Consider the following 23,722-nt stretch of genomic DNA (forward strand, 5'->3'; position numbering starts at 1 on the left):
TTCTCTACAGAAAAAGAGCACAAAAAATCAGGTCAAAATATTTTTCTTTGGGGGAAGTGCTCCTGTGGCTAGTTATTTATTAATTTCTTTTTTTCAAAACAATTGCCTTTGAGTCATCTACTCTTGTCAAGTTTGGTTGAAATTGGTCAGCATATTTAAAAGATATTTGACAGGGAGAGGTGGTTAAAAGAGACTTGCACACAAACATCTTGATCCCATTAGCCTGCCTTCTAAAGAAAGCTAACAGTTGGGTTCCTTATACAGAACTATTGTATCTTCATTTATTCTGTTGCCCATAAAAGACATATGAATTGTTCTGGTGTACTAAATCCTTTGTTTATCCAAAAGCATGACATCCATGGGTGAACACAAATATTCAGCGTGCTCCCTGCTCTTCCTTTCAGCCTCTCAAGACTCCTCTGGTGATGCTGATCCTCTCAACACTGCCTTTCCCTTGAGTTTACACAGAGTCTAATTTGAACCATATAAATGACTAGAAAAAGTCACAATAACATCTTGGGATTTTAGAGCTGCTCTTTACTAAACCTCTCAGAGATAGCAACTTCCTATGGCAACAAAAGTTGATTTACTTCTTTTACTTTTGCTTTCCCTGATTTGAATATGTCATATTCTCTGGACCCCAGTGTTCTAAAGAAAGGTGTAAAAATCAATGAAAAAATACTTCATTTTAAAGGGCAGATTAAGGAAAAATTATGAATAAGTGTTTCAAACAGTTCATGTGTATTGAAACACATTTCAGCAGCCTTTCAGGTTAGAAATATCCTTGCACTATCATAAAAGAATTTTAGCTGTGTTATTGTACTATATTAAATCTAAAACTAGTAAGCACATACAATTTGCACAGCTAATGATCTGTTGTGTACTGAAATCCTAATACTTTTCAATTACTTTAAGGTAGTTCAAATGAATTATGGAAAAAGGAAAAGGCTAAAATCTCCCTTCCTCTCACACAAAAAACCCTCCAAGCTCACTGTCATATCTCTCTAGGCATTAGTCCTTTATTAGTTACTAGTCAGGTAACGAACACCATGGCCAAAATTCCCCCTCTCTTAAGTTCTTCATTAAATAATTAGGAGATGTATTTAAATAATCATGATAGGTTTTATCAAGATAGCACCAGTTAACTCAGCAGTTTTAATAAAAAGAAAGCCCTAAAGAAATAGAAGTTTAAGTTTACGTCCACCAAGCTTTCTTAGGCCAATTTTCACTGTAATCTGAGAACACAATAGTAACAGATCCACACACTTTCAAAGCTGGTTCCCAAGTGTGCTTTCTGGAGCCTTATCTTTTTTGCAGTGAAAACTGTCAGAGAGAAATATGAACAAGTCTGGACAGGTTCTCAAGAGGCTACTTGGTCTGGGGAATTCTTGAAACAATTAGCATAGTTATGCTAACAGTGGTTTTCTTCTCGGTCTAGATAAATCCTTACACAAAAGTCTGTGATTTGGCTTAGAAGCTTGGCATAAAGACTACAATTATGAAAAAGAAATACTGTAAATATATATATTTGTATTTGTTGATATTAACAGTAAGGGTGATAAGGTTTTCCCCACAGCATTTCTGCTGTAATACTGCAATGCACTTGTGCTTATCTGCAACAGTCCTTTCACAAAGGCTCTCTCCTTTAAAAAATAAAAATATAAAGGTTGTCCAGCTACTCACATTCATATTCTTCTAACACATGCTGTGGGAAAGGAGGAAGGCTAATACCTGGAATAGTGTCCCTCAGCCTAGAGAGGAGAGGTGATCCTGCTGCAATTGTTCCCTCTCAGGCCTGAGAAATTACTTTGAGGAACCTCAAAAGGAGCAGAGGAACAAACGATGTACAAATGCAACTGATCCAGAGGCTGGCTGAATATAGACACTGATGGGGGCAAGGGACAGAATGAACTGCTGGGCACCAGATGGGAGGGCTGAGAGTTCATATGATATAGGACAAATTCAACTACCACACCAACTGTCACACAACCCATGGGCAGAGGAAGGGTTTGCGACAGGGGAGAGGAGGCTTTTTTGGGGGGGTGGGGGGGGAGCTTGTGACTTGTTTCTTTTTTAAATTTTAAGGATGGCAGTGGTTCCTAAAGTAAAAAAAAAATCTTTTTTTTTTTCTTACAGGTAACTTTATTATAATGTTACCAAATGGTAACAAGACAAATGCATATATCTAAAATGAAGTTATTTTTCCAGCTGTTTTTTTCCTGTTAAATGCTGAGTTTTAAGCCTTTCTCAGAACTAAATCTGGATTTTATATTATTATTATTATTAAAAGACCTCAAATCCCTAATGAGGACTTAGATTAATACTTTTCAAAACCCATAGCGGCTTTAGAACAAAATATGTCTCACTATGACATTGGCTTATACACACATATAAATCCTATTGGTGTTAATGTATCATGGAATATCCTATGATAATATTCTGGGATTAAGCTTCTGTATTAATGTTTTGCATAAACCGTCTTTTCACATAGCACTAGATTTACAGAGGTCTTATTATTTAATTTCATTACAAAAATTATAGCACCATCCTGCACTGCTGAAAAACATTGAATGATTTTGATCAGGAATGTCAAACAACATACAGCCTTGTATGAGCAGATCCATTAGGATACGAAGCTTTGGGGGCTGGTCTTGTGCAATTAGAAAGAGAAATATAAGCCCTTGCTCCTGTTGGTACTCTGACACTAAGCATTACCATTGGAATTCTTTTCATACAGTGTTGTACTAGGACATCCACAAAAGAAGCACTTGTATCTGAATATCATGTCTCTTTCCTCCTCACCCAAGATAACCTGTTTTCAGCCAGCAGACTGCCCCCATTTCTACCCCAAGCAGTCTTCCTCTTTCTGTGACTACAGGATAAAACTGCAGTTTTATGGCAACTAAATTAAAGCAACAGCCAATTCATAGTCACTCCTTCAGGGAGAAGGAAATCAAAGGACATATTAGTTTCTTTTTGCTTTTTTTTAAATTAAGTATGTTTACACAGAAATTTGATGAAAGCCTTCTGGCCTTGCTCTTTGGTGTAAAAATATTTAAGAATAAGTGACGGATCAGAATCTTTGAGGAGAGTGTAAAATCTTAACCTAGATTCAGTCTTTGCAACTGACCTCTGTTTCCTGATTAAAGCCCAATGCATCTGCATCTCTGGCAGCATGAAAAAAAATTCCTGCTGATAATTTAGAGATTCTTTTAACTGCCTACTCTGACATGTCTGCAAATAAAACTGAAACAACAGGAAAGGCCACATGCTTGCACAAGGATCCTCCTTTCTTTACAGCTTTCTTGAGCATATATAGCTGTTCTGTTTGGCCTTCCTGCAGTCCGTTGCTTGCCATTTCCCTCGCTTCTGCACCAATACGCAATTCTTCCCTCTCTTTGGAATACGATAGAGGCCTCTTCTCCAGTTTATGTAGGTGATGGGTTCTCCACTGTTCCACTCCCAATGTCCAGCATTCACTCGGTCATTCAGGCCTATGTCAAATCAGTAAGACCAAATTAGTGATCTTTATCACTTCTGGAGCCTGATGCCAAAAGCAGCATGTTGTTCTATCCCTCTGTTAAAAAATGCATGCAAGATTGTGCTGAAAGAAAAAAACCATCTGGAGGAATACAAGTAAAAAACAATTGAATATTTCATGAAGCAATTAGTGCCATCTGAATAAAAGAAAATATCCTTTTTCCTCATTACCCACCTATCTAAAATGTTTTATCCCCTTCCATCTACTGCATGTCTGTCACCTCCCAAGTTTCTCTTTTGGTACTTAAGGTGCTAAACAGAATGTTCTATTCAAGCTTAAGCAGACTTTAACCAGATTCCTTCTGAAAAATAAAATCCTGCAGAGCCTTATATAGCTTGTTTACACGGTTGAAAACATGTTAATTTTAACAGTTAGGAACATGACTTTTCACATTGTCTCTGAGTTAATAACCTAAATAGGTATTTCAAACATGGTATGTCTTCTTAGCTAGAGGAGACCACAGTCAGAGGATTAATACCACAGGCTTGTGGTCTTTATTCTTATCAGAAGAGTTATTTCTCTCAGGTTAACAGAATCATGATATCATTAAGCACTATTCCAAACTGATTGTAGTTTTTAAAGTTGATTTAGTATCGCTAGTAAATCCACCTCAGAAATTTATTAAGAGCTATTTGAGGATTGCAGTTCACAGTTTGAAAAAAGGTACAGGAGAAGGTACAGGAAGAAGAAAGTTATAAGAAAGGAATAGCAGTAATCTGTGAGCTAAGGCAGTTTTTCACAGAAAGGGATGTAAGGAAATACAGAGAAGGCCCATCTAAGTTCTTTCTCTTCTTTTAAAATGAAAGGTGCATAACAAGAAATAGACAACCAAATCTAAAGTGGTGTGATGAAATATTCTTTAACTGATCATATACTTAATTCACAGAGTTTCTGATACAAGATGTCACTGATAAATTAACAGTTACATAAATAATTATTTAAAATAAATATATAAAAGTTAATTAGAGTAATAGTCAAAAGAAAGCGACATAAACAAAAGAATAAGAATTCTACTGGAAATTATTTCATCAGCTAGGATTAAAATGGGAAAGGTTTCAAGGCAAAAACACCTCAGCAATTCAGCAAGTTCTCACATGAGAAATTCTTCTTGATAAAGACTTATAAAAGTAGCCAGGTGCATGATGGCTTTCAATTTATGCCTTGCTCTGAAATGACAAAAGCACCAGAAAGTTGAGGACAATGCAGCATTTGAAAACTGGGCTGTAACTGCTGTAGCAGTTCCTGTTTTCCAAAGAAGGGTGCATAAAAAGACTGACTGTCTGAGGAGACAGTCAGCTGATGTACTTGCCTATCCAAAAGGGCTTCCTCCCACTGAAGTCCCACAGCCATTTCATGTGTTGTTCATTAGCCACACTTGCTAGACTCCCCAGGTATCTAGGCTCAACAAGAGAGGACAGAATGATTAGGATTCCACAGAGTGACAGACATCTCCCATGGACTTATCAACAAGAAGCACCAATTCTAATATAAAGCATATAGCTAACATTTCACAGGAAAACCAATACTTGCATGAAAAAATAACTATATGAAGATAAAGTCTTAAAATTCTGGATTATGTGGAGAGGAAGTTTGTTATTTTGACTGCTGTTTCGACTTTTCTAGTGCAAAAATTAAATCAGCTGTGCAATTGAATGAAGTGTATACAAGAAATGTATAACTCATACTCACAAACTATGTTTTAAAACATTGGTGCATTCATATATAACACTTATAAAATGTCCTTAAAAAGTACAATTAAGTCTTTTTAGTACATCCTTTTCTGTAAGCCAGAATTATTCTGCAGAAAGCAGCATATTCTTTTTTTTTTTTTTAAATAATCTGTCCACACTAAAAATCCAAGCATATTGAAAGATACAGCTGCACCCACTTTGTAGTGCAGCAGACTATATAATTTTTAACTGTTTTCTGACAGGACTAAAGCCTTGTGTAACACTGTTAAAATCTCAGCCATGTTTCAAGATAGAACTCAGGCTGTGTCTATTTATTTTAGGCTTTTGGTTTGGAGTTGTAGTGTGGTTTTGAAATGTAATGTTGGGTTGTCTGTGATGACTATGCTTTACTTTAGATCAGAGAGCAGTTTTGGTGTGTATTAACTAGATTATTTTTGAATGAAGTCAAAGGAGAAGCTCTGCTCTCTGTGCGTGTCCCTAAAGTGCTCCAACATCACTCATGGACCCTAACCACTGAATGGTTTTGCCACTACAAGGTCCTCCAATGAGTGCAAGCACCAGCAGGCTGCTCTTAAACCATTTAGAGGTCAGGCCAAACCCTGAAGTACTTCTTGTGCTATATTAAGGTACAAATGGCATCATTCATACTTGCCAAGAACTGTCCACCAACAGGGGCTTCACTTTCTTATTTATCCATCTTTTTCCCTGCCCTAATATCATTTCCCTTCTTCACCTGTCCCACCTGCAACAGCCTGCCTTCCCCACCGAGCCTCTGCCATTTTTATTGTCCAATGTTTCTGACTGCTGCTCTTTCAAACAGTGATGGCAGCTCCTTCAGCCTCCCCGAACCTCCTGGATGATGCTTGATAGGACTCCAGGAAACAATGCTGCTTGTCCAAACATGTTTTAAGAGAGACAAAAGCTCTCCTAGCAGCAGAATAAGCCAGTTGCAGTATCAGGAGTTTTTGCTAACTTCATGACTGTTGCCAGATATCAGAGACGGAAGATCACTATTGCTTAAATCCAAGGAGATAAAGACTGTCATGTTGAAGATCTGATAAAACAACCAGACCTCAAGGGTGGCATGACAGACATGCCGCCACTATGGAAACCTTCAACAGATCTTGGGGTGGAAGTCTACCACCAAGTCTGCTGTCCATGCCTGGAGCTCCATCCCATTTGCTGATGTGTCTCTTCCAACAGTACTGATCCCATAGATGCCATATCATAACGCTGCACAAAATAAGGAAGTAGGCAAACTTTGCTTCAGGAGGAATTCCAAGTAGTAGCCCTTAGTTTTCTGCACAATCCCTATTGCACAAAGTCTGGATCATTCTTTGATCTGGGCACACAATAGCATTGTACGGAGCAAATTCATTGTAACCTGATGGGATGCTCCCTCTCTAGAAGCCTCCAGTCTTAGCTCTTCAGTCAACTGAAGCAGCAGGAAGTTTTCCGCCTACTCCCAAATGTCCAGTGGGTCCACCAAGGCCCTTGTCACAGTGTCAGCTCTTGCAGTTTGTGTAATCGTGGCTGCCATAGATGAAACACCACACAGGAATGTGGATCCCGGCAAGTGCCTCCTCAGTCTGGGACCACCAGAGAACAAAAGCATAGAAGATCTCACTGACATCTCCTGTGTACATTCTCAAGAAGTATAGGTGTGGTAGGGTAGCTTTAGAAACTTTGATCATGACTTTACCCACAGTAGACTGGACCAGCACAAACTAGTTAGCAGCAGTGTGGTAGGGGGCAGGGATTGTGCAGCTTCTTATGGTACAGGCTTTCAAAGTTTCAACCATTAATGACAAAGTTGTGGTGCCAGCTCTTAGTAGAAGTTTTGAGCATGCTTCTCCTCTTTGTGCATGCTGTTGGTCCCGCTGTGTCCCAAGTGTAATGTGGTTCCACCTCTCTGAGCTTGTCTCCCAGGCCCAAAATCTCCAGTGGACCTCTTGGAAAGCTTCTGTCTCTGTCTTCTTTTTCAGACAAAAGGTCCAGGAAACCAGCATCAATTAATTCTGGGTGTCTTCCCAGGGTAACTGATTCAGTGGCAGAGATGCTGTTCCTCCTTATAATGGCTGTGGTTGGCCAATGACCAAACTTGGGGCTGAAAGGAGATTTAGGCAGCAGGCTCTGTGGTGTCACTAGTAACTGAGCAGGAACAAGAACATGGCAGTTCATCTGGCTTCTACTTAAGAACAGTCAAACCCCTGGAATGAAGTCGTTTAATTTAAGTAAGCTTAGCTTCTTCCCAATGTTTCAATTGTTTTAGGAAAATTAAAAACTAACAAAAACCATCAGGTTCTATTGCTAACTGCTATATCATTTATAACATATGGGGGTGGTCTGAGCAACAATAGCTTCAGACTTTTACTTCAGTCCAAGTACCCGGGAGAGACTTTAGCACTGTGATAAGAAAGCACTGCAATAATTATAACCTTATCTAATCTTGTCTCAGTAGGAGTACTTTCTAAATACAGCCTGAGAAATACACATGACTGAAGAGCAAACAACCATTCTAATTGTTAAACCTAGTCAGAGTTTTAGATGTCTTTTAGGGAAATGAGAACAGTCTTGAAGGAATGTGCCACTTATGATAATACTACTAACCTGTACCACTAGGCAGAATGCCAGACACAGGAAATGACAAAATAATGTTATTTATGGAGTTATGTAAATCTACCACTTTCTAATTTAAATGACTCTAAAGAAGGGGTCGTAGTGCCTTATCTAAAAAAAAAAATACACACATCACTGATTCCTGTGCCAAATAAGTCCACTTGCAAATTATGTCTGTGTGCTTTAAAATTTCTGCTATCAAGTCAAGACCATCCATCATCTCAGAGCAGTTGCCCAAATTAAGCAAATATTTCAGGTAGCCACTGACCTTGAAACATTATATGCAACGCATTCAGCACAAAGAATTTGCTGATTTTACATGAAATTCCCCAATACAAAGGAGTTTTGTGCCATTCTGATAAACTTAAGTTCTGCAAAAGCATATTTGGCTAGCTACAAAGGTCTCCACAGCACAGGAAGATATTTGAGTTGAATTTCTGTAATAATTCATGTCTTGTATATGGACAGTGCAGGGGGGAATTATTGAGCATCTCTGCTCTGCTTATCCTAGGGTTTTGTTTGATCTCCTAGAAAGTAGTTCAGGTGCCTCAAAATAGGTGTCTAGTGCTGCTTTAGACACCTCCTGATACTGAAAATGTTCAGATGAGGCTGACAGATGTGCAGAGCTTACAGGAAACCTGCACTTCCAGGGTGGCAGTTGAAGGGCCAGACAGTATGTCTTGGGCCTTTAAAATGACTCATGATAACTCCTGAACACAAGCTGTAGCAAAAAAACTCTCTGCTGGGTTCATTAGCAATAGTATAAGTTAAATCAGTCACTTACAGAACTAACCCAATATTAGGAGAGGAGGGCAATGGGATCCATCCTGCGTTGCACTGGACAATACTGAGCCATAGTGAAGGACCTGTTATTTCAAATTATGGTTCTGCCTGTAACTCCCCAGGACTGAGGCCACTGCTAGGCATTATATAGACATTGAACAAAAGAATAGCCCCTGCCCTAAAGAGCTGACAGTCAAGGATCTGAAATCTAACCATATTTTGGCTCTAACTAAATGTTTAATTTCAAGAAGTTCATGTTATCATCTGATCAACAGAGAAAAAAAAGCAGCCCTGGATTCTGGCTGTACAGCAGAGTCCCTTCAGTGGCAGCAGTGAATGTCATTTCCCATGTCAGTGAGCCCCGCTGCAGTGATCCTTTGGGAAGGGCATGTCTCTATGGGATAAACAAGAGCTGCAAAATAAACCACCAAAACTGCTGCTAAGCCAGGCTGCTGTGGAATCACCATACCATAATATCTCTAAGATGCCTCTCTTCATGTTGCCAAGAGACTCTTCATGCATAAAGAAAAAAATTTAGAGAAGTGAGTTCATAAACTGCCTTTCTCTGTGATGAACTGGAGGTGGGGTAGAAATGGAGCAAGATTTTCAGAGCAATTAGCTGAGGCTTTTTTCCACCCACAAAATCACCATGGCATGCAGCAACCTGTGTCGAGACAAGCAGCTCTTTATGTATGCTTCTATCCCTGCACAGGGAAACTGAACAAAAGGTTGATATGCCACCTACAGCAAATGGATGCAAGCAGGTATCAAAACTCAGTGGTGAAACACAAAGTGACACAAGTCCAAATGGGTTTGAATAAGTCCATTTACATATGGTTATGTCTATACTTTAATTGCTTCCGCAATAAATTGACAGCATTGCTTTGACTGAATTGACTGGTCTTGAGTCCATCATCTCAGGGTAGCAGGGTTTTCTCTAAAAGGATTGAAGGCTGATTAGTTGGAGACTGCAACTAGAGCAATTTTTTAACATTGTTTATGCTTTTTTCTTGTGTTTTATATTTCATAGTGAAAGTCCAGCAAGAATGTTGAATAGAAACTGAAAATAAAGCAGCTTATGTAGTTGAAAATCGTTCTTATTTTTCAGTGAAATTGGCTGATTTACTGAAACTCCATTCTAATCTTTTCATTTAATATCTGACTTTTCTGTTGCTATAAAAAACTAAGGAGCTGCAGCTATGCTGATTTCATTTGTTTGTTGGAAAATATGAGCCATTTAACTGCCAACAGTAGAAGTATTAATTACAGAAATACCAAAATTGGGGGGAGAAAAAAAAGAAGCAAAATAAAATGTATTAAGTTATCTTCTAGTAGCACTTTAAATGAATATAACCTTGTTTGTGCCTGGGGCTGTGCTTTTGTAAACCATTTCCAGATGGAGTAAATGGATTGCATTTACTATGATAAAGCTTCCTCAGTCTGCGGCAATTTGACATTAATTAAATTATCGCTAGGATTCATTTGCGTATGGATTCAGTGATATGCCTTGACTCTTTGCATAGGTGCTTCACACTGTCACCTTCTGTTATCCAGTTTAAATTTTATATAACGCACTATAGCCTTCAGCAGGAAGTTATCTCCTACAAACAGTATGTGTCCCCAGGAACACACTCTTTTTGAAAATGGGAAACACCTCCTGGCAAATGGACATACAACTAATTCAGTGAGAATTCCCAAGGGCTCAACTGAATGTTGAAGACTTTAGAAAAAATATTAGGATATTCACAACTGACAGCTTTGTCTGTGGCAGTATCAGAATAAAAGCAGATGAAATATAACCGTCTCAGGAGCTGAAACTTTAAGTAAAACAATTAGCGAATTGTGAAATTTGTGGCAAGCTCACAACAGCAGGTAACAGAAAGTTAAGTTTTAGTAAGAGTAGCTGACATCATCTGGGAGATACAAGAACTTAGACTTTTCTTTTGCATGTTACCAGAACAAAATAAGCTGTCACAGCTGATTGGAATAAATCAAGGCTTGTTATGTATGTTTGTCTGTACTTCATGTTACCCTCGAGTTCTTAAAACACTTTTTGAATATATTCTGTTTCTTTCATCTCCAGCTCTTCCCTGTTTCAATTTTCATTTCATGGAGAAAGGGAGGGGGTCCATTAAAGGACTTCCTATGATTCAGCTTGTTCTAAAACCTGGTGCTCTTCTTTCACCAGAATTCAACACAATGTACAGAACATGCATGATCCCACTGCAAGCTCCATTAGCCATGGCTAGCATTCCTTGCAGTCCCATGCTAGCTCTGATAAAAGAAAATCACAAAGCAGACTTCCCAAAAGCAAGACTGACTTGAATGTTGGATTTTCTATTTGCCTCCTACTTTGAGACAAAGACAGAATGTACTTTTTTTGGAAAGTTAAAGTCTTCAAATAATTAAAGATTCTGAAGAGCTGAGTCTTCAGACAAATACTGTGAGGCACACAGGAGCTGGCAACATTGTGCTGTGCTGTATCAGGTGAAGACAGAACTAAGAAAGTGTTTGGTCACAGAAGATGAAAGACAGAGTCTTTGCTCTGTTCCTCTTCTCCCAGACTACCACTAATGCCTCTCCCATTGGGAAAGCAACCTCACTGCAGCTGGATAGTTTCAGGAATTCATGTTACAAATAAGGTAGGATAAGCACCCAAAACAATTTGAGACTAGTAGCGTTTATATCTTCCACTGGGTCAGAATCCCAGGGCCTGTTACATTTTCTCTCTTTTTTTTTTTGTGCTGTGCAGCACAATCAAAGTGGGGTTTATCAGAATGAACTCAGCCATAACAGCATTCAGTTTAGAGGAGCACCCAGGTTACAACCAACACATTGGTTTGAAGAAGTCTCTTACTGTTCTCTACAAGCCTGAGCAGCAGTATTCCAGGTGACCTTGTGATTCACTACCAGGAAATAGCAGCTGCCCTCATGATGACTCCATCCAGCAGGACATTTTCTCGTACTCACTTCCTGAAACAAAAGATGAAAAGGCAAAATAGGCTCCTGCTCGCAGTGACCTAGTTCTGCACACTAATAATCAGGCTTAAGGCTGGAGGTGCTGCTCATGGCTTCTCAAGAGTTCTCTTGAACTGAACTCTGACTTTGGGATATATGATAAACTAAAGCATTGCTTAAGAAAAGTAAAGGAATACATGCCTGCCAGAGGAACCTACAACTTATAATAAGTATTGAATTAAGACTAATTCCACATGGTTTCAGATTCAGAAATCCTCTTGAAAGCGGATTTGTTTGGATGCTGTTTTCTGGCTCCCACAGTCTATGTAGGAGATTTAATGTAACAAAGTTCAGTACAAGATCTTAAGGAAGGGGAGGATGATATATATTTACAGAATCCCTAATGGAGTTGATTTTAGTTACTCGCATTCATTCTCCAATAGATTTCATTCACTCACTCTCTCACGCCCACATTCCCAAAAGCACCAAGACATCTATGCCCAAGAGTCTGGCAGGATCACCTATCAGTCTGTCACCTGTGTGACACAGAGGAAAGGCAACCTCAGCCATCAGGCCCTCATCACATCTCTAGAGGTCTTCTCACTTGGTGCCTGCAAACCTGACTCTGGACTCTCTTATCTCCTGTAGAGTCAGTAGTCGTTACAGGGTGGTCCTTTGCTTCAGAGTCCTGCTCATTGTAATCTCCATAAATCTAGGCAAGGTTGCAACTGATTGTCTGTTTTCCCTTGTTTATTAGAAATATATGCCTGTTTCTCTTGAGCTAACAGGAAAAGGAATGGCATATGTGATTATGCTGCAACCTTGTTGCCATGTTCCTGTTTCTAGGATGCAGGGTCTTTCATTGACAAGTCATCAGTGCTGTGGTCGTATCAGGGTTCAGGCTTTCTGGCCTGGGCATAAGCAACACACATCTCAATTTACTGCTGGGAGTGGTGTCCTCAGAGCAGCATTCTGGGAACTGTCTCCTTTATTGTCAATACTTACTATTCTTTCAACACTTTTTGCTGCTCTTTCTTCTGGTGTTACACACCATTTCCATTCAAATTTCATTTTTACTGTTTCATTCTAAATATTTCTATAATTAAATCTTGAGATCGATACTGACTATCTACAGATAGTAGGATAGGATCAAGGAATCAGATGGATAAAAAATCTCCAGCTGTACCTTCTACAACAAGAAAAAAATAGGGTCTGGCAGGAGAAGTAATTACAACTTCTTTCCAAAATCTGAGATTCTTCTTGCAGAAAGCAGGAGCATTTTTATTTGCTTTGGACTACCAAATCAACCTATAGAATCCCTAATGCAGCAATATGTCAGGCTGTATATGGGGTTATATATATATCCGTATGGGTAGAGGTTATAGATTATATGCCTGTGTGTATATACAAACACACACTTCATGTCAGCTCATCAGAATCTAACTCTTGGGATTTCAAGTGTCGAATTAGTGCACGTTCTGGAGCTTCCTCAAGAATGAAGAGCCTAATGAAACTTATATTGGAAGGAAGTTTAAAGACATCACAGTAAATTACTTGAATTCCTTTCAGTGAAAAAATGTTAAACTCATCTCTTTTACACATATAAAACATAAACTGAATGTACTAGGGAAGCACACACAAAAATACTAAAATCCAAAATCATTTGTAGATAATAACTACAGAATTTAACAGGAGGGAGAATACAGGCTTCTATAGATCACTGTTCCTTTAATGAGATAGAGGACTTAAAAGACAATGAGTTCTTTTCCAAGTCATACCAAATAATTAACAGAAGATTTTATTTTTCCTGTAGAACACTATAGATTGGCTTATAAGTCGTTACTGCTCTGTTGAGCTTTTTTAGCAATGTGTGCTTTGATTTAGATGCATGCTAATGGCAGCATTTTTACCTTGCTTTGGGAATTCCAGGACTTCCATATTATTCCATTACACTGATACAGTTTTTGAGTGCTTTCTTCATAATGCAAGAGCCCCTTTAAATCTGGCGTACAGGCCTTTGGAAAGGAGTAAAAGTCCTGGAAAATGGAACAGTGTTTGAACATTTGAAGCAAAATAATTACACAAAACAAACAAGCTACATGGAACAGATGAAATAGCTCTTATGTTAAATCTTCATGACATGAAAACTCTACAAGGACTGAATTGTTTATTCATCTGTGTGTTGGATAAACTCAATTTTGGAGTGGGAAGAGTTAGGCTGCAGATCTCAGAGGTGTTAAAACATTTTGGAAAACAGCATGACTGAAAACAGATGGTGAAAACGCCTATGAAACAAAAGGTTTCATACCTGATGGTTAGAGCTTGGTTCAGATGCCAGTTCTGCCTTATCAGCTTGTGGGATTTCTGTCTTCCTAGAGGCGATTGTATCTGTCTGTGGTTGGGCTTGGTTAATTACTGACACTTCAGCCTTGTTGTTTGCTTTAGTTGATGAGGAGTCTTCCTCTATTCTGAGCGATACCATCCCATGATACTTGGTTTTACAGTAACACACACATGCAAACACACAAAACRGGAGAGGGAAAAGAGAAGGTTACCACTTACCAGCAAATCTTAAATAAATCCCACAAAAAATAAAAAGGAATTAAAAAATAAATTGTTCTCATCAAAGAGAAAGAAAGATACATTGAACAATAAAMTATTGGTCATGAATTAATTATTAACAAGTTGCTCTACATAGAACTTGGAAAGAACACAATCAAGAAGAAGTCAGAAATGAATGAGCAAATACTCATAATACTCTTACTTTGAAAACCACATCAGTTCCATTTCTAAATACAGATGAGGGGTGAACCTGAAAAAGGCAGAAGAGCAAAATGAGATGGGCAGATCCATGCATTATAGAAACAAAACGACTGTATGCAAGATTCACTGCATAATCTAGGCTATCGAATCATGCAGAACATATCTTGGTTTTAGTTCTTTTTCTCTGAGAATGGAAACAGATGACCTCTGAAAACAGTCATTAAAAAACGCCCATTAAAAATGTCTTTATACAGGTTCCATAGTCTTTTAAGATCATAGTGGAATGTTACTAAACTGCTTAATTAAACTAGCATAAACCAGCTTAAAGAGGGACACTCAGCAAGCAAGTTTTAAGTAACTGTTCCCTGTTGAAACTAACTGTATTTTCAGCTTTACAACTTCAGCACCAGATGCACAGCTTCCATACATTGGCCTTGGCTCCACTGACTTCAACAAAACCCTGCTTCTTTCTTCTAGCAGACTCATAGATTAGACAGGATTAGACACTGCATAATTACTCAGGTTAGTTGCTTGATGAGACTTCCCCAAGTCCTTTTTCCTTCCTTGCTCTCACACATACCTCTTCAAAATCAGGAATTTCTCTTTTTTTTCCAATATTTTCAAATAGTTCTCAAGTCTGACTCAGAGCAAACTCAGGTATTTTATGGTTACTGTGTAGTTAGGTAGGATCACTGCTAAAATATGGCAACTAAAGGAAGATATCAAATCCCAAAGAACTCACAAATCAGTCCATCACTGCACAATAGAAATGTCTTACTATTCTGCCATTTCCAATCACTCTCAGCCTGGTCCTTGACCGATTTGCCAAGCTGTGTTCCTGCAGCGCGTCCCCTCTATGCTCTGTCATCCCTTTGGAAGGAGATGGTGGGATCCCTTCCAAGTGAATGCTGCCAAGCCTGGAAGGTGATGAGGAGCCTGAGGAAACTGGAAACAGTGTGCCTCTTCCCCAGAAGTCATGCTTATTTTGGCCAGAGGAATGGAAAGAGCTGCACTGACCTGAAAGCATAAAAATGGCAGATGGTCAGTTCTAACTCCATGAGCAGATAAGTGGTCACATTGACATGGGCATGTAAACAGCTTGTCATTAAAAGTTGGATGATTTTTTCACTTGATGTGGTTGATCTGCTATTTGTTCAGCCATCCTCATTTATGTGGTTTGCTTAATTATGACTACAACTGTCTATGCAACTACTACCTGTATATATATATTTTATTACACATAATACGTCCATCTCACTGCCAGTCAGAATCTCTACCAAGTATCTGCTGAAGATACATATTCTCATACATAATTGTGGTTTGGGGTTGGATTTTTTTGAACAGGGAGGGGTATCTTTAACTAATGTTGGTGATATTCTATCTTGTCCCACCAAGTTTCTCTGCAGAAACTCATGGCACAATTGTTCTTCCACACTAATTTTGTCAATTAACTCCTAATTTAAATCATCAGTGTTAAAGAGAAACCATATATAAACTTTTAAAAGGAATTTTTTTTAAGTGAAGCCTAATTTGTCATAACATTTGTATTTAAAATACTGTTTCACTGAGCATCAGAAAGGAAAAAATTCTTGTTTTCAGAGGGCTCAGCTGCTTTGCTGATTATTTGTATTTTTTTACTGTTATTTCAACTTTAAGGCATGCCACAGTTGATCACTGAAATGCAAAACAGTAATGAGGAAGTAATGACCTAACCTCTATAATAATCGCTGCTGTATGCTGTAATGTTGTGAACTGTGTTTGTAGAACATTATAAAAAATATTTTTAAGGGCAGGGTTTAGTTATTAGTTTTCTTTTCTGAGAGGAAAATAAATTGTTTAACAGTGTTATAACTGTTACACAATCACCAAAAACCAATTCTAGTGGGCCTGGATTTGTTTTTTTAATAAATGAGAACTGAAATTTTGTCATTATGAAAAGTGGTTTGTTTCCCCACCACCTGTTTTTTACTTGTTGCTTTCTCCATGCTCCATTCCTAAGAGGAGAAACATGGTTTTGTGAGAGAATAACGGGTGTGCAACTGTCAAGCCTGTTTTCTCTAAAAAGAAACTGTGCATTTTTATATGAAGGTAAGTGTTAGCAACAACATTTTTTGCTGAAAATAAGTAGCTACTCAGCCAAGATTGTTCCAGATTTTAAAGATGAAGATCGAAAGAGAATACCTCCTTTTGCGTCCAAAATTTTCACTACAGCTTTTGTCCTAGTGCCAAGAATGGCATTCACAGGGGAGCTCAGAACTACTTCAAAGACTTCATCATCTTCCTCTAATCCGTCATAGGTAATTGCTATATTCCACATCTTGGTTGACATTCCTAACAGAAATAAACATTTTAATTACTCCTTAATTGCTATTTCAATCAATCTGGGTGTTAAAGAAATCTTTTAATTAACATGTCTACAGTTAGAATGGAGTAGCTTGTGCATGTTATTGTGCTCTTACCAACTGACTGGACTCCTGTTGTTCTCCCAAATAACATTAAGACCAAATTTGTTCCCAGAGAATGATGATTTGGATAAAATGCATACACTGTGACAAAAAGCTGCTTTAGACATGAGAGATGATGGCTACGGTACATATATTCAGGGCTTCCACTGCAATTTTAAAGGGGAAATATAGCATATGCTTTTTTATCTTGAAAGCTGAATTTTAGAGACAGAACAATTATTTAAATATTTGCATATTGATCAACGAATACATTGGATCTAATTACAAAGTTTTAGAATGCAGATTTTGTACTTAGTTACAAAATTTTGACTCAGTTGTTTGTCTTAACTAGGTTAGTTCATATTTACATGAGTGGAGATGAGAAAAGATCATTCCAAGATAAAGAACTAGGCTAGTTATTAGCTGAAAGACTTCAGAATTTGTTTGGGAATAGTCAGATGCTGCAGGAGAGAAACATCTCAATATAGACATTGCTGTCGTAGAAACATTTTGGGAACTGTTTTTGCATCACAAAGTCAGCATTAACATTCCTAGTTAATATCAAAAACACGTTTAACATTGTAAAAAGATTTTCCTACATCATTCTGCCAGCTCTCCTAAGCTCCATTTCCATGCTCCCTCTCAGCTGGATCTGTCTCACCAAATCATGAGCTCAGTAAAAACAGACCCATTAGTTTGAGTAGGATCTTCTGCTCCTAAACTTCATTTGTAATTTATTGATTTCAGTCTAATGTGTACAGTCACTTGGCATAGATGAAGTTTATTTATAAAACAAACCTATCAGCCTTACTAAACAGGTCACTACTAATGAATAAACATCAAAACTCTCAAGTTAAGGCTTAAGAAATTGATGTCCTGGATGTAAGAATTTGGAGGAATCCTTCCAGGTTAGGCCTAAACACAGGACTCTCAAAGAGAGACACCTAAAAAGCCTGTGTGAGGGAACTCAACTGGTTCAGGTGGGAAGAGGTACAGTGTGCATCTCTCTTATCCACATTCACAGTTACTCTTCATGTGGCTCACCACTATAATCAGAAAGGCAGTAACAGTAGTTTGGCCTATCCTGTGCTTGGAGAAGAGCAGAGAAGGAAAATTCCAGTATACAGCCCTGCACAAAAAATGTCTTTGCAATAATCTCCAGCCATTTCAGTCCAAAGACTGACAAGCTTGAGTGTGTGATGCATTAAGGAAAAAAATCACAGGTAAGCATGATATGGAATATTTTTTACACCCATCTCTGTAATCTTTCTTGCCTCTTCTAATTAAAATTAAAAAAAAAAAAAAAAAGCTAAATAAAGGGTCCGAGAGAGTGGCTCACTAGTTTCAGAGGTTTCATATGTGTTCCAAAAGTAATGGAAATCAGGGCAGATTTTCTCATTTTCCCCCTTTTTTTTATTGCTGTCTGCCTAAGTGTCCTCCCTTATCCATCTCTGAAAACTAACCAACAGTTGCTTGTTCTACACTTTTACATCAAAGTCACCTTTACTCAAGACAGGTTATAAAGAAGTGTTTCCAAAAGAATCAGATTTGTAACTCAACTTTAACTGAATTTAAAGCTAGAGATTTTCCTGTGGGATAGCCAGGAAAGCAGAGGTAACTATGCAAATTCATCCATGGGATGCAGTCCTGCATAAAAAAAAACTGAGGTTCTAATGTAAAAATCCCCAGGCTTCGTCTGGAACTGACTTATATTCCCATATCTGCTTTTAAGATGCAGATAAGCGTTTAGACTGTTTTTTATAGACAAATGAGTGTCAGATGTCATCACAGATGACATATTTTATCTCTTCTGTAGTCACTGTGACTTTCTGTCATTGAAATCTTACTTCTGGCAGCCTTGGCATAATCTCTGCTGGCTTTGCAGGCAGCATCCAGACTCCGTGGACCCCATATTCTAAATTCAAGGCCATGTCTACAAAATGTGTTCTAAAAATTCAGGCTTCCATATGGAAAGGAAGTGATTATGATTGATAGCAAATGGGTTTTCATTTCTGGATAATCTATTTATATGGGCAAAGCCAAGTTTTATGGATGAAACTAAGTTTCAGAATGGTACTACTTGTTCTCTAGACAACAGGGGCACACCTGAAACATGACAGTAATAAAGACTGCAGAACAGAGGAAGCTCTTTTCAAGATTGTCACGTTTTTGTTCATTTTTAGTATTGATACTCCCACAGCAAGAATCAGGCTGCTTTTGTTAATATAGTTATTATTACTTGTAGCTACTTGCAGCCTCAGCCAAGGTCAGACTCCCATTGTGGTTATGGTGCAGGTGAGGTCTGACAACTTTCAGGTTCTTATATATCTATATTTCTGGTGGTGGGTACCTTGCATAACTTAAATTGTTCTCAAGCTTGTCTAAATTTGAGGAGCTTCCTAGACCTCCCCTAACATATCTCAAATCTTTAAAGCATCTCACAGCTCAGCTCAGGACAAGTCCTTCCCAATCTGGCTGTGGCGAGCTTAGGAAGCACCCTTACAGCACTTTTGATATTTTAGCTGGAATAAAGAGATCATGTATCATCTTACCCAAAGAAATAAGGATGCTGATTCACAAAGGAGCAAATGACCCCAAGTAGCTTTAGTCCCGCGCAGCTTCTCTAGCTATAAATGTAACAGATTTCACTCTCCAAAATGGCAGCTTTCACAATCACTGAGTTTATTTTAAAATTAGTCAGCACACCGGTTCATACCTGGATCAAACTGAACAAGCTTAGAAGGAGTCACTGTAAAGTCCTTTCCCAACACAGCAGATATTTCGTTGATCTGAGAAGAAATCAAACAGTAAATGCCATGCTGTTACCTGTTTCACCAAACCAGCGTTCTGCTGGGTGCTGAAGCTGCTGTGTCTCTCGATGGAGTCTCAAAAAGACACGCCAGTCTGGGCATCAACTTAGCCTTGCTCCTGGTTTGAAACTCATAATCAAGAAAATCTGCTCATCTTAAAGTCTTCTCTCCTCACCTCTCGAACTGCTACTAGTTTGCACTAGATAGCAGTGCTGTTCAGCAGGCCTGGGTACCCAGGCACGGCTGGCTCCTGGACAGGCACACAGTAGCTTCTTGAAAGAGCATGTTGTTGCCCTGCAACATCAGCCTGGCTGTGCTCCCCTGTCGGGTCCTTTGCGAGGCCTCCGTTTGCCCCCATTTCTGCTGACAGAAAGAAGGGTTTGCACACCRGGCTGCCTGTCAGCCCCAGCGACTAGTCAGGATGGGCACGAGCACGTCCAAGCAGAAGTGCAGGGACTCCTGTGCCTCCAGCGATTTCCACAGGAGGCCATCAGAGGACACCAGCTTCCCCGCTGCCTTCTTGCTCATGGGTTCAGTTTGCTTGGTCTTTTTAATTTAGTGACAAGCAAAGTCACTGGTGTCCATGAAGGATAACTAGATAAATCTGTCTATTATATACCAATAGAGGCAGGATGGCCTCCACTGAAGTCAATGGCAAAACTCCAACAGACTTCAGTGGAATAAAAATCAAACCTTTGTTTCTGATTAGGATTATAATCATGAGAAACTGTGAGGGAGACTGTGTGAGGATTTTGCTAGCAAGGGAAGCCAGTAAAAACTTGGAATTTCCTTTTTATGGGGAAAAAATAAATTTTGTGAAGGCAAGTTGCACAAAACATGTTTTACAAAAATATTAAAAATCTTCAGCTTTCAATTGAATTTCTATGACATAAAACAGAGCCTCTTACCCAAGGTCTTGGTGTACCTTGGGTCATTTCCTAGACTGATGGCAGGGAAACAGTGGGGAGAAGTGGCAGACATTTGTTTACAATGAGAAGTTGAAGCTCCCATAGCTCCTGGGCTCCTCAATGTAAGCAAGAAAACAAGAAGTCCCAAGACCCATCAGGGATTCCCCAAAGCCTGGATTCCAAAGTGGAAACCCAGCCTCCTGAGCAGATTGCCAGAGAAAACAACCTGCTGCTTCACAGAAGTTCATCAAAACTGAAATAATGCTCCAAAACATTCCAGTTTTTGTTAGTCAGCATTTCCCCTTAAAACTGTTTAGCAGAAAATTTTCAACCAGCTGTTTTGCCATGGACAATGTCCTGATGAATCTGGTTTGAATTGGATGGCCTTTTTGCTGATTACTGAAATATCTTTTAAATCTGAGGAAGAAATTAGCGGTCTCTATTGTTTATTATTCAATTTCCATTTAAGCCTTGTTTTTTAGTTTTACCTTCACTGCAACAAAGGCAGAGTCTGCAGAGTGTCCTGCCCTGGTGATTGTCAGCGACACCGTTCCTACATTCTCACACACTTCATATTCAATCTGTTGCATTTCAATCCGAGACCAGCTTAGTTCCAGTCTGTGGGGAAAGGCAGGAAAACCTATGTGAAAAAAAGCAGCCTCCCCTGCTGCCCCTACCCCCTGCTGCCTGAAGGTTCAGTGAGCTGACATTTCTTTCTTGAATGTTGATTCAGCCAATACACAGGCTAAGTCTTTGTCTTCAAATCAACATATTTGTGTGATCTGGCTGATGAGGAAGAGAGAGAAGCAGTTAATAAATCTTCCAGCTGAGCCCCTGTCTACCCCAAACCAAGCCTGAACATCATCTCAAAACCAGAGAGGAGATTCATAGCAGAGATTTCTCCAGCAGCCTTGAAAAGAGAAGTTTGACCATAAAATAAGATATGCCAAGACAAGCTACTGTTGCTTCTTCATGAGTCCTTCCATCCCCATGATTTTCTTTAATTGTCAATACCTGGTATTGCCTCTGCAATATTCTCCCTTCTTCCCACCTTCCTTCAACTCTGCTCTAACTGGATCTCTCCTCCTCTAGTACACAGGGCATGCTCCAGCAGTTCACTGCCTCTATCCACTGTTCTCCCCACTCCCTTAATTTTAACTTTTGCTTTGCTTTCTCCTCATACACAGAAGCAGCTGAGTCCAGACTTCTCACACAATGAATTTTGGAATTGCTTGTGAGGGAATGTGACCAAATCTTGGAGGACTGCATGCTGCAGAAGATAGCTGATAAACATATAACCTTTTGAAAAGCTGCAGTAAAAAACAGTGAGAGTCAGAGATGAATGAAAGACAGCAGAAAGAAGGAAAATGGGCTGTGCTAATTGCAAATCTAATCGAACTTTTCTAAAACAAACGTCTAGACCTTTCAGGGTTGAATAGCTCTAACACTAGTGGATATCCTCCTAGATTCTCTGATACCCTGGGAAAGACAACCCATTTAGAAGCTGATCTGTTTTCTGTTTACTAAAGAGTGTGCCAGGTGTAATACAGCAGCATTCAAATAAAAGCTGGGATTTAATTTGAATACTATCAACGTGCAAATCAAACTTGTCTTTTGACTCAGAGACAATTAGATGATAAACTGTTCAAACAAATCTGTTACCAGCCTTTAAATGCAGTATTAAAAGCATGGACTTTTCCTTAAAAGCCAAATTCTCCTTTGTTCCAAAGTCCAATGCAGGTAATAGGTATGGTCTACTTCTCTGAAACTCATATTTTTCATAGGAAAAGTGGTTTATCTTTTGTTTCTCCCTAAAGGTATATAATGTATTGCTATTGATATGCAGGAACTCATACTTTCCCACATGTAGTGGCTTCATTTTAGTGATGGGTTTAATATCAGTGTGTTTCTGAGCAAACACAGTGCAGCTGGGAAGTGAGCCGAACACAGTGCTAGCTGTATTCAGATACGTTTGAGTACAGGGACATATTCTGGCATAGTGTGTAACTGCAGAAATGTTGTCTCCATCCTCTAGCTTGCAAGGAAGTGCTATGTAGAGGGACCTGAAGCTTGAAGCCAGCTATCTCCTCCTTCCATTTCCCCCCTCTCCATGATGTCTGGCCTGTGGATAGGCAATTTAGCACAAGGAAATGGGTTTTGTTTTTCTCACTTACTTCAGATTAACTAAATTGGTTGAACATTCAGTCCTATTTTCAGAAATAAAGAGAAACTTGCAGTGGAACTACTCTCACTTTCAGACATTATTATCAAAGTACAGCTCAGATGATCCCTCGGTCTCTAATTTTCATACAGTAGGCTTATCATATGTCAAAAAGAAATTTTGATGATATGCCTATTTGAAATATTGGAAGTACACAACAAAGAGGATGATTTGGGCTCTCTACCTTCTTCTTTCAGTGCTCTCATGCAAAAATGTAACTCTCATAGCTTTTACTGCTTGAGAGCTTCCCCTTTGTTGTAATCCCATGTTTATTACTGTTAGCACAGGACAAGAGTGACCTCCAGCCGCAGGAGCACGTACAGGAAGCAACAGTCCTGTCCCTAAGTCAGCATCTCAACTCTCCAAATATTGTAGGCCTAATTCTCACTTACGGTGTATTCCATTTTATCTTTTTGTGAGGCCTTGTAGGCCATAAGGCACCAGGTTCAGATACCATGAGAAATGTGCCCAGTCTGACTTGAAATTAGCCCTTTGAAACTAGTCCTATCCTGAAGGGGAGAAATATTCTTTATTCTTTAATGAAAGAAATGGCAGTTTGAGTATTTGAAACTGTAACTACTTTCACTTCTGCTCAGCAGCAACCCCAGCAGTGATTCATTTGACCTATGGCAGAAGCCTTCGCAGAGGCCTGACAGGTGAAGTGCACGATGCATTACAGTGCTTAGAACAGAAGATCAAAGTTACATTTGGGGGACCGCTGAATTTCCATTGGGATCTGAGACTTGAAACTCCAAGTCATCTGAATTCACTTCCCGCATTGGATTGATGACATAAAGTACGATTTTACTGTTTAAATCCTTTTGGCTAAACCCTTCGTGGATAAAACCACCTGGGAAAGAACAGAAACAGTCAGGTGAGACAAAAGGCTGTTAAACAAGAACCKCATAGCTCATATAGACTGTTTTCAACATTGTTAAATACTTAGAAAACTTTGAACTTCCAGAAATCTGTTTTTATAACTAT

General features: G+C 38.9%; 1 protein-coding gene across 1 annotated transcript in view; it reads right to left on the reverse strand.

Annotated features, from left to right (window-relative positions):
* Positions 1-3,294: 3,294 nt before the first annotated feature.
* FREM1 (FRAS1 related extracellular matrix 1) overlaps positions 3,295-23,722 on the reverse strand; it is a 60,959-nt gene continuing 40,531 nt past the window's right edge. The window contains exons 26-36 of the mRNA XM_026073543.1: positions 23,444-23,588; positions 21,006-21,135; positions 19,516-19,588; positions 16,537-16,686; positions 15,134-15,372; positions 14,357-14,404; positions 13,901-14,083; positions 13,503-13,628; positions 11,492-11,607; positions 4,851-4,936; positions 3,295-3,494 (exon numbers count right to left, since the gene is read on the reverse strand). Coding sequence (XP_025929328.1) covers positions 3,295-3,494; positions 4,851-4,936; positions 11,492-11,607; positions 13,503-13,628; positions 13,901-14,083; positions 14,357-14,404; positions 15,134-15,372; positions 16,537-16,686; positions 19,516-19,588; positions 21,006-21,135; positions 23,444-23,588 — 1,496 coding nt within the window. The remainder of the gene's footprint in view (positions 3,495-4,850; positions 4,937-11,491; positions 11,608-13,502; positions 13,629-13,900; positions 14,084-14,356; positions 14,405-15,133; positions 15,373-16,536; positions 16,687-19,515; positions 19,589-21,005; positions 21,136-23,443; positions 23,589-23,722) is intronic.

Source organism: Apteryx rowi, unplaced genomic scaffold (genome assembly GCF_003343035.1).
Source record: "Apteryx rowi isolate R43461 unplaced genomic scaffold, aptRow1 scaffold_37, whole genome shotgun sequence".
Lineage (NCBI taxonomy): Eukaryota > Metazoa > Chordata > Aves > Apterygiformes > Apterygidae > Apteryx > Apteryx rowi.